Here is a 10,924-nt window from a genome sequence, read left to right as displayed (position 1 = left end):
ACACACCCCTAAAGCCATAATAGGTTGAAGCCATAATAGGTTGAAGATGGAGAACAGAAGGAAAACAAGCCTTTTGTGTGTGTGTGTGTGTGTGTGTGTGTGTGTGTACACGCCCCTAAAGCCATAATAGGTTGAAGCCATAATAGGTTGAAGATGGAGAACAGAAGGAAAACAAGCCTTTTGCATATACTAAAGTGTGCTTCTAAACAAAGTTTAAGTACTATGTAACATAAATAAAAAACATAACAGAAGATAACTTATACTTTAAGACTAGATTCTTACATAAGCACTCTCCTCCCCACCTTGGGATAAAACATGGTGACTGGACTCAAATAGCCTAACAGCAACATGCACATATGTACATAAGGATGGAAATAGAAAGATGCAAAACTTTTTTTTTTTTTTTTTAAAGTCTTTAGAGTCGGAGTCTTGTTCCGTGGCCCAGGCTGGAGTGCAATGCAATCATAGCTCACTGCAGTCTTGGTTGGGCTCAAGCAATCCTCTTGCCTCTGCCTCCCAAGTAGCTAGGACTACCGACAAGTATCCATTCATGGCTAATTTTTAATATTTTTTTTTTTAATAAAGATGAGGTCTGGCTTTGTTGCCCTAACTGGTCTCGAATTCCTGGGCTCTGGCAACCTTTCTGCCTCAGCCTCCCAAAGTCCTAGGATTAAGGCATAAGCCACTGTAATGCCTGGCCAAAACTTTATTTTTAATGACAAAACCTATACGCCTATAATTCTGCTTGGAATGCTGTATTTATCCTAAGCACTAGTGTTGGCCCTAGCTGACCTATATACAGCTTTAGGTAAGCTCTTGATCTAGTTTTGCTATAGGCAGGGTAGATCTTAGTAGTTCATATTTTACTTGTGGCAGAGAGAGTGCTAATCTTTCTCTCATGGATAGTTTATACCTGAACTCCAAATTGAATCAAGAACACAGACTAACAAAAACTCCTCACTTCTGTAAGCCAACTCATGACCCCCTCAGTGCTGTCCACCCGCATGCCTCTGGGGAAAGACGCCTTATAAAGATATTGCTTCGCCAGCCAGTGCTTCAGCTTATGTAGTCTCAGGCAGCAGAAATACCCATTACGTTGAATCATCTGCCCTGTGAGGCAACAGAGCTCTCAACAGATTTTTATGCACATAATCATACACAGTGTTGAAGAATCATTCTGGCCAGCAAGTGAGTGCCTAGGTCAGAGATGAGATTTGTTTACACACCATTTTGTTTAGATCACCAATAGTGATCTACTCTTTGCTTTATATTTACAATTAATTCCAAATAAATCAGGAAGGTGCTGGGTCTCAGCCACAGCAAGAAGCAGGATGCCTCTCCATCTGTGCTGACTGTTTAATATATGTGTTCTTAATTGGGTGAAGGATATGTTTGGTTCTTGGCTAAGTATCAAGCATTGAGAGAGAGTGCCTCTTTAGTCTTAGGAATTAGAACAAGCCTGACACCGAAATAAGTCTCTTCACCAGAAATGCATGCAATCCTGTAATTAATGCAGACAGCTGGCTGTCCAGTGGGGAAACAGATCTATTATACACTCACTGTTAGTCAGTGGTGGAGAACGCTTGCTTTTACCCAGAAAGTTGCCTAATTTCCAGGACAAAAATGCAGCAGGTACCATTTATATTAATATATAATCTTGTCTTAAACTGTAACCATGTACAATAGAGGAATTTCACAAATAAAAACATCTTGGGTCATCAACTCAGTAAGATCACTGCCTAGTATTTAGCAGCAGGCAAGTGTTACAAGTAAAAGAAAATGACTAACAAGTGGCCCAAGCATACAAGCTATCAAATCAACAAAAAGCAATCAAATCAACATTTATTTGCCTTGAAGCATTTGCAAAGCAGGCTGATAAACTCGTGTGCCAGAGAAAACAAATGGGAAATTTTCATTTCTAAACTTCAGTAAGCAGACATACTGAAATAAATTTTATCAAGGAAAGCTATTTTATTAAGAAAGACTTCTTACCAGTTACAAAGAAATCTTAATTGGTTTGAATTTTAGGTTCAACACTTTATTGGGACCATGTCAACAGACATCTCAAAGCCCCTTGCTTTGCATTGTTGGAACTATGCAGCTTTATAAGAGCCTTTTTTTTTTTTTTTTTTCAACACGACTCCCTCTGTCCCCAAGGCTAAAGTACAGCAGTGCAATCTTGGCTCACTGCTGCCTCAACTTCCTGGGCTCAAGTGATCTTCCCACCTCAACCTCCTGAGTAGCTGGGACTACAGGTGTGCGCCACCAAGCCTGGCTAATTTAAAAACATTTTTTTTTTTTGGTAGAGACAGGGTTTCACTATGTTGCCCAGGCTTGTTTCAAACTCCTTGGCTCAGGCAATCCTCCCACCTCAGCATCCCAAAGTGCCAGGATTATAGGCGTGAGCTAACAGCACCCGGCCCAATATATCCTTTTAAATGAAATCTATTCCAAAAATTGTCTCTATGAGGGATGACATACAGAAAAAATGGTAAAATATATGTAAAATGCTAAAGACGTAGAAGATACCAGACTTCAGAAAAACACAATTAAACAAATTTTAAAATACATAATATGTAAATTTAAAATTAATAAAGGGAAATCAGCTTAGCACTGAATTGAACTACTTAAGATAAGCTTCCTTTCCTTTATTGTGTGACCCATTTGTTTCTTTGACTCAAGACCACGGTCTCTACCAGGCTGACATCTTGCCCCTTACCCAGGTAAGTGCCATAAGTCACGTTTCTGTACTCATCCCAGGAGATTAAGCCGTCTTGATTCATATCAAACTCCTGCCATTGGTTTTCAACATTGTCATATATGTACTTCTTCTGGGCGTGCTTAATCCAGGATCTCAGCTCCCCCTCCGTCACAAACCCATCTTTATCCGCGTCTATTTTATCTACAATCATTCTACAAGACAAAACAGTTACGTTTCAAGGTGCCAGCTCCACAAGGCTTTTTCCCCCAGATAGTAGGGACCTACCTAAAACGTAGCCGTAGGTGGCATTTTTATACTCCTCCCAGGAAACGAGGCCGTCCTCATTGAGGTCATGCCCCTTCCACTGTCGCTCTACATCCTCGTAAATCCAGCGCTTTTGTGCAAATTTAATCCAGTCTTTGAGCTCATCCACAGTGACAAACCCGTCCTTGTCGCCATCTATTTTACTTACAATCTTTCTGTAGAAAATGCAGAGAAATCCAGCAAAAGGTTAAAAGGGCACAGAACTCTGGACTTAGCCAGGTGTGTGCCCAGGGCTAATGCACAGAAATAAAAAATTGTCTCCAAAACAAAACTGCCAGGCCAGCAACTGAAAAAAATGGTCCATTACTGGTCTGTAATGAGCCACGTGAATAAGGTCAACACAGTCATGGCTGGTGCACTTGGATCCAAAAGCAAACTGTCTTTTCCCAGTTTGTGTTCAGCCTATGGAGGTAGAAATCTCTTTAGAAGTAGATTTCAGCCTATGGTTAGAATTCGGGAGTGAATATCCACTCCTATCCGAGTTCTCCACTCCTTGCATCAAACAACATGTAAAAATTTGTTTTTCCTTTTTTTCATTTTTATTTTCTCCAGTGAAGATGTGGCTGAACTTTTTCTTTATTGCTTACGGAAAACCAACTCCATTTCTTGGCAAATAATCATGGTTTTCTAAAAATTCAAAATATTTACATCAGACTTTTAAAAAATTAGCTGCTTTTAGAAAAAGTAACACTTTTGATAAAAATACAAAGATATCAAAAAAATTCTGGATCATTATCTCAAGGCAAGATTATTTTTAAAAAACAGGTAAAAAGACAGGAAGATGCTTATCTAAAAAATGGCTAGCAGCTTTTAAATACTACACTGAATTGGATTTTTACATGATAACAGAAAACTCTGAGGAAATGATGTAGTAAAAATGTATATCTGATGATGAGAATGTTAATAAGCTGAGAGGGTTAGTATGTAGATTATAAAGCAAAACAACAAAGCTAAAGAATCAGCAGCTTTATGAATCTTCCTTCACAAGCGTTTTTCTTCCAGATCTGTCACCGTAAGGATTTAAAATAACGTGCATGATATGAAAACTTCTGTTTAAAGATGCGATCACTTAACTGTAGAGGCAAAGTCAACCTATGTAATGTCACCCAAGTAAGCAGCCCAGTTTGGAATATGAAGTTCAAGTCAAAACTTCCAACAGAAGCGAAATCTTGGCATACTCCTATGCTCTATTATTCGCAGGACCGAAAAGATTGTCACTTGGTAACAAATGATGTCTTTCCCTAGTTTGTGTTCATTTCATGAATACAACATAGGAAAGAGATCAGAATTGCAGAGTAATAGTGACACTATGAAAAGAGACTCATCTTGATACTGATAGGGTGTTAGACACAACTATTACGTAAATCCTTCAGAGAATGTGTAAATCTTGCTCTAAAATGTTAACAGGAAAGGTAAAGCAGTAAGAAGTTGTCTCAGGCCAGGTGTGGTGGCTCACGCCTGTAATTCCAGAACTTTGGGAGCCAAGGTAGGTGGATCACCTGAAGTCAGGAGTTCAAGACCAGCCTGGCCAACATGGTGAAATCCCATCTCTACTAAAAATGCAGAAATTAATTAGGGATGGTGGCACATGCCTGTAATCTCAGCTATTCATTGAGGCAGGAGAATCTCTTGAACCTGGGAGGCAGAGGTTGTAGTGAGCTGAGATCCCGCCATGGCACACCAGGCTGGGCAACAAAGCGAGACTCCATCTCCAAAAAAAAAAAAAAAAGTTACCTCTTAAATATCTTCTTCTATCTACACAGACAGAAGGACAGTTATTGTTATTGTAATTTTAGTCCTATAGAACTTTGACACTATTCACAGATTAAGCTATACAAATATTGAAAACTTCTACATTATTTATAATGGGATGCAATTTGGGCCCAAAAGATACTGGCTACCAATAGTGTCACTATACAGTTCAGAAATAAAGGCCAAGGAACAAAAGGGCAATTGGAGCCCCTCCAATCCCTGAAAGGTATTTTTAAACTATTATAAATAGCCTGAAGAGAAGGATTGCCCAGATAAAAAAAGACATGTGACTATTCAAGACGGGCTTTTCTTAACGAAGTTGGCTGAAGAGCATTCTATTCAATGCAAATATCTCAAGTGGCTTAATCTAGGGATTGGAAAACTTAAGAAAAAAAATTATTATTTTTTTTTACTGAAACAGAAATACAGTTTACAAGGCAAACTTCTTTTTTAAAAAAGGGACAGATAGTAAATATTTCTGACTTAGTGGGTTGCATATAGTCTAGAGAGTACGTGTGTGTGTGTGTGTGTGTGTGTGTGTGTGTGTGTGTGTGTGTGTGTGTGTGTATGTATTTTTACACAAGCCTTTAAAAAATGTAAAAGCCACAGCCAGGCATGGTGGCCTACACCTGTAATCCCCCAGCACTTTGGGAGGCCAAGGCAGGCAGATCACCTGAGGTTGGGAGTTCAAGACCGCTGACCAACATGGAGAAACCCTGTCTCTACTAAAAATAGAAAAAATTAGCCAGGTGTGGTGGCGCATGCCTGTAATCCCAGCTACTCTGGAGGCTAAGCCAGGAGAATTGCTTGAACCCAGGAGGTAGAGGTTGCAGTGAGCCTAGATCGCACCATTGCATTCTAGCCTGGGTAATAAGAGCGAAACTCCATCTCAAAAAAAGAAAGTAGAAGCCATTCTTATCTTGCTGATCATCGAGCCTGTAGGCAGTTGTGTAAGTACACTGGAAGTGGGCACATCTCATTTTAGGCATAAAGCTTTAAACTATCATCTTTAAATGCCTGTGTAAATTTATAATGCTAATGGTGTCATAGTCCTCTGATAGTGGAGAACCTATAGATGCCACCAAATAAGGCTTTATTCTAGGACAGACACAATGCATTTGTGTACCTCATGTTATTTCTTTGAGGAGGTAGCACATACCTCTACATTTCAAGGAGCATAAAGCAAACCCCTCAGTTGTTTAAGAATCTGGATCAATAAGTCAGCTCCAGAAGGGTGAATAATATTCCTGAAATTTTCAGTTTGCAAAATTTACTTCTATAGTAAATATATCAAGGATGAGATTTTTTTCTTTTTCTTTTTTTTTTGAGACAGAGTCTCTCTCTATCACCAGGCTGGAGTGCAGCGGCAAGATCTTGGCTCAACACAAAATCTGCCTCCCAGGTTGAAGCGATTCTCCCGCCTCAACCTCCAGAGTAGCTGGGACTACAGGCTTATGCCACCAAATCTAGCTAATTTTTGTATTTTTAGTAGAGATGGGGTTTCACCATGTTGGCCAGGATAGTCTCAATCTCTTGACTTTGTGATCCACCCTCCTCAGCCTCCCCGAATGCTAGGATTGCAGGCGTGAGCCACCACATCTGGCCAGAGAACTTTTTAAATATTAAGAACCACTATCTCAAAACAAATCTTCATTTGAAGGACAAATAAAATGGTCTATTCGTCAATATTCTTAATAAGAAAAAAACCTGAAACTTGCATATTTAATTGTTTTAAAATGCTTCCTGTGTTCTTTTAGATATTATTAAAGATTTTAAAAACAGCGGTGAATTTTTGCAACTAAAGGTATAAACAATGACTTATCTCTTAATAATTACTTGCCTTATAGACAGATGGAAAAAAGGGGATATCTGTTTTTCCCAGCTCTGGTATACAGTACCCTACCAAATCAATGTTTGGAAATGTCATAGTAAATACATTTTTTAAAAAAGGTTTAGATGGAATTCTTGCTCCCAACAGAATGTTACTGTATAAAGTAGGGATATTTGTTACTACTGACAAAATGTGGGAGAAGCAAACAGTCTATTCATACATTCCACAAAAAACATGATTTTATCATGTTATTCTAATCAAATACAGAATCTGTGCATGTGCTAAACTTTTAACATTCACTGATCACAAAAAGGAATATTTTCTATTGAAAACTGCCAGCAGAGCTTTATTCCTACCTGCAAGGAGCCAGAACATCCTCACTGAAGTATCAACTACCCTAAAAGACACAAGACCTATAAGGCCGGGCACGGTGGCTCAAGCCTGTAATCCTAGCACTTTGGGAGGCCGAGGCGGGTGGATCACGAGGTCAAGAGATCGAGACCATCCTGGTCAACATGGTGAAACCCCGTCTCTACCAAAAATACAAAAAATTAGCTGGGCATGGTGGTGCGTGCCTGTAATCCCAGCTACTCAGGAGGCTGAGGCAGGAGAATTGCCTGAACCCAGGAGGCGGAGGTTGCGGTGAGCCGAGATCGCGCCATTGCACTCCAGCCTGGGTAACATGAGTGAAACTCCGTCTCAAAAAAAAAAAGGCACAAGACCTAAGGGCCTTTCATTATTTAAGAGTAATTTTGTGAAAAAATATGTGCAGACCAAAACGTGGGTTGGACATGCAGAATATTAATGGGTGTGACATGAAGACTTCCAATACCCTCTGCATTTCTATTTTCAACCTGGAATGTTAGCACAGTTATTAGATTAAAACTGAAAGTAAGGATGGTCTCTCAAGAGAAAGCAACCTAATAGAAAACTCTGTTATGCGTATCTATCTATATCTACTTTCAAATGGGATAGTGCTCATTCTACATAGCAGAATATTTTTGTAACTTGTCAATGTTGAAGAATAAAACATTGTACATTTCAGGTAGCAGATAACCCAGTGAAAAAATAAATTTATTCTGTAGCATCTTCCAAAGCAAATTGTACAACAGTGTCTTATGATCAAAACGCTACCGATCAAGGCAAAGTATTTTTGAAAATTGCTATGTGTGGCACAACTTCCCACACAAATCTCTTGAATACAATTCAGAAAGTTGCACCAACAGGGCTCACTGAGAAGAATATTTTTACAAAATTGACCTGCATTTTCTTAAAAAAGAAGGCTTTGGAAGGGCCAATGAAGACATTCTCAGATCTCCAATTTGAAATAATCAACTGGGATTCTACCAAATCCATTTTTCAGGTCAAAAGCTGCCTACCAAGAGAGCCAAAGAACCTATGGCCTTGCTGTTACTGAAACAGTAACTCACTATGAGTTACTGTGGTGGCATACACCTGTAGTCCCAGCTACTCTGGAGGCTGAGGTAACAAGATCATCACTTGTTATGATTTTCTAAAAGACAAAGTTGATTTTTTTTAATTAACAAATATCTGAGAATGAAAATAAAGAGGGTGAAGGACACCTTGGGAAATCATAAACTTTATAGGGATCCAATATGCAGTTTATTAGCCCATCAAAGACCTGGTTTGTACAATAAGTCAATAGGTCACAGATAGTTTTTAAAACTTAAAAGCAGCAGAGATGAGAAGTCTTCCCATGCAGTGTTCTTCTGGGAGCAAGATAATGCAGTTCAAGTTGGGTCCTGCAGTACTTGGTACTTTTATGCAAAAATGATGCTTTGTAGAATGAGGCACAAATGTTACTCAATTAAAAATGTATGAAAGCAGGCACTTAATTAAATTTTAGAGGTAGCAATTCCGTGGTTAGCTTTCAGGAGATGTATTAATAGTTCAATACAACTTTACTCATGACTGAGCCAGAAAAGAAGAAAAGAATAGTCTTTGTAAAGAATGTCATTACACATACTAGTCCCCTGAGAGCTGGCACCTTACCCAAGCCTTTCCTTGCTCTCTTCTGGTGTCAGCTGATCAAAGGTCTTTGCTTCTTCAGCACCCAAGAAGGCATCATGGTCATAATCAAAATTCTGAGCATCATTGTGAACTTTGTCGCTGAGTTGAGGCTCATGATGTACACGGTCCTTCTTTTCTGTGGGCTTGCTCAAGGCAAAGGCTGTGCACAGGGACAGGCACATAAGAAACTGTCGCAGGTCCATGATAATTAGATCTTAAGGAAAATGAAAAGCAGTTAATTCAGGAGGCAGTATGCTTAATAACTAAGAAATTAAAAGCTCACATCCCAGTTAATTATTAATTTGATGTACATATCTATGCAAGTCTTTTATATTACCCCAAATATTACTTAATCCATAAAATAAGTATGGTGGAATATCAGACTCTTCAATTATTATGGTGAGAAATTTTTATCAGTTTCCTTCATCTGATTGTAGGCTAAGAAATTTATAGTTATAATGTCCACTTTGTGCTTTCTTTCAAAAGATACCAAAGTAGAACTTTCATCCTTTTGCCCAAGTCCATAAACATTAAAAGTGAAAGAACCAAGATTTAAATGCTGACTCCAAATCTTTTACTTTTTGTAATGCATCAGTGGGCTGGTCTTCAAACACAGCTGGTTATTAGAATCATCATGGAAGCTTTAAGTTTCCCCTATTGATTTAGAATCTCTGAAGCTGAATGCAGACATTTGTAGCTTTAAATGTTTTTCAGGTGATTCTGATGGTCATCAGATTAGGAACTAATGAAATACTTGGCAGTTTCCTTGGTCAATAGCACCGAGTCTCCAACATCCAGGCTCAACCTTGAGTCGCCTTCAAATGCCAAATCATGCAGATGGTCTGGTCATGGATAAGAATTTCTTTATCCTTCTGCACAGTTGTTTCTCATACTTGCCTAGGCCTAAAGACCACCTGGAGTACTGTTCAAAGTACAGATTTCCAGGCCCTGCTTCCAACTTTCAGAATCTCTGTAGTCATAGGTGATTCTAATGAATAAGCACAAAGCTGGAACACTTGACTGAAAAATGTAACAAAAAAACCTGCAGGGCCGGGCGCGGTGTCTCACGCCTGTAATCTCAGCACTTTGGGAGGCCGAGGCGGGTGGACCACCAGGTCAAGAGATCGAGATCATCCTGGTCAACATGGTGAAACCCCGTCTCTACTAAAAATACAAAAAAAATTAGCTGGGCATGGTGGCGCATGCCTGTAATCCCAGCTACTCAGGAGGCTGAAGCAGGAGAATTGCCTGAACCCAGGAGGCAGAGGTTGCGGTGAGCCGAGATCACCCCATTGCACTCCAGCCTAGGTAACAAGAGCGAAACTCCGTCTCAAAAAAAAAAAAAAACCTGCAGAGAAGCTGCAGTAGAAATCTGTTTAGCATACTCTGATACCCTACAGTCCTGTCCAGAGTGGTTAAAGTCTTAGATGAAAAAAAAAATAATAATAAAAATCAAGGAGAGCGTTTTCAGGCTTTTACATTTTTTCTTTCATCACTGGAAAAGCAGCTCAGTGGGGGAGGGTGGAAGGTCCTCAAATGGCAGAGGAGGACACATCAATGGAGAGTGGAAAGTGTTCTAGAGTAAATATGAATGCACTAAGACAAACAGAAATGCACCTAAGGAAATTATGGGGCGGGGCGGGGGAGAGAGAGTCTGTCTCATGTGCCTCACTCTCAAAAAAGGTACTGTTACAGTTGATGTGAAGGTTAAGACTTACGAAAATCCACCAGAGGAAGCAATGTGAAAGCAAGATCACGAAACCCACAGAGAAAGGGGTAGAAGGTGGTACTTTTCTTACTCTGTTCCTATCAATGTTAGAACTTGGCTATGTTTCTCAACGTTGTTTCCTTCAATCCCATCAAAATACCCACATTTACAGACAAAGATACTTGTATTAAGATGTTCTATGATGCCAGTTCATAATGATTAAAAAACTGGAAAACAAGGCTGGGCATGGTGGCTCACACCTGTAATCCCAGCCCTTTGGGAGGCCGAGGCGGGCGGATCATGAGGTCAGGAGTTCAAGACCAGCCTGGCCAATACGGTGAAAACCCGTCTCTACTAAAAATATAAAAAATTAGCCGGGAGTGGAGGTGTGCACCTGTATTCCCAGCTACTCGGAAGGCCGAGGCAGAAAGATCGCTTGAACCTGGAAGGAGGAGGTTTCAGTGAGCTGAGATTGTGCCACTGCACTCCAGCCTAAGCGACAGAGCAAGACTCTGTCTGAAAAAGGAAACAAACAACAGTGGCCATTATAACTGACTACATGAAAAAAAAAAAAAAA

At 39.7% G+C, this 10,924-nt stretch overlaps 1 protein-coding gene across 2 annotated transcripts in view; it reads right to left on the bottom strand.

Annotated features, from left to right (window-relative positions):
• CALU (calumenin) overlaps positions 1-10,924 on the bottom strand; it is a 34,516-nt gene that overhangs the window by 15,856 nt on the left and 7,736 nt on the right. The window contains exons 2-3 of one of the 2 annotated variants that reach the window (XM_017549509.2): positions 8,622-8,853; positions 2,987-3,180 (exon numbers count right to left, since the gene is read on the bottom strand). In XM_017549509.2, the coding sequence (XP_017404998.1) occupies positions 2,987-3,180; positions 8,622-8,842 (415 nt within the window). In that variant the 5' untranslated portion in view covers positions 8,843-8,853. Of the gene's footprint in view, positions 1-2,719; positions 2,914-2,986; positions 3,181-8,621; positions 8,854-10,924 lie in introns of both variants that reach the window. The other variant, XM_017549510.2, reaches the window with a different exon arrangement.

Source organism: Cebus imitator, unplaced genomic scaffold (genome assembly GCF_001604975.1).
Source record: "Cebus imitator isolate Cc_AM_T3 unplaced genomic scaffold, Cebus_imitator-1.0 Scaffold219, whole genome shotgun sequence".
Classification (NCBI taxonomy): domain Eukaryota; kingdom Metazoa; phylum Chordata; class Mammalia; order Primates; family Cebidae; genus Cebus; species Cebus imitator.
This window is presented reverse-complemented; position numbering and strand designations above follow the sequence as displayed.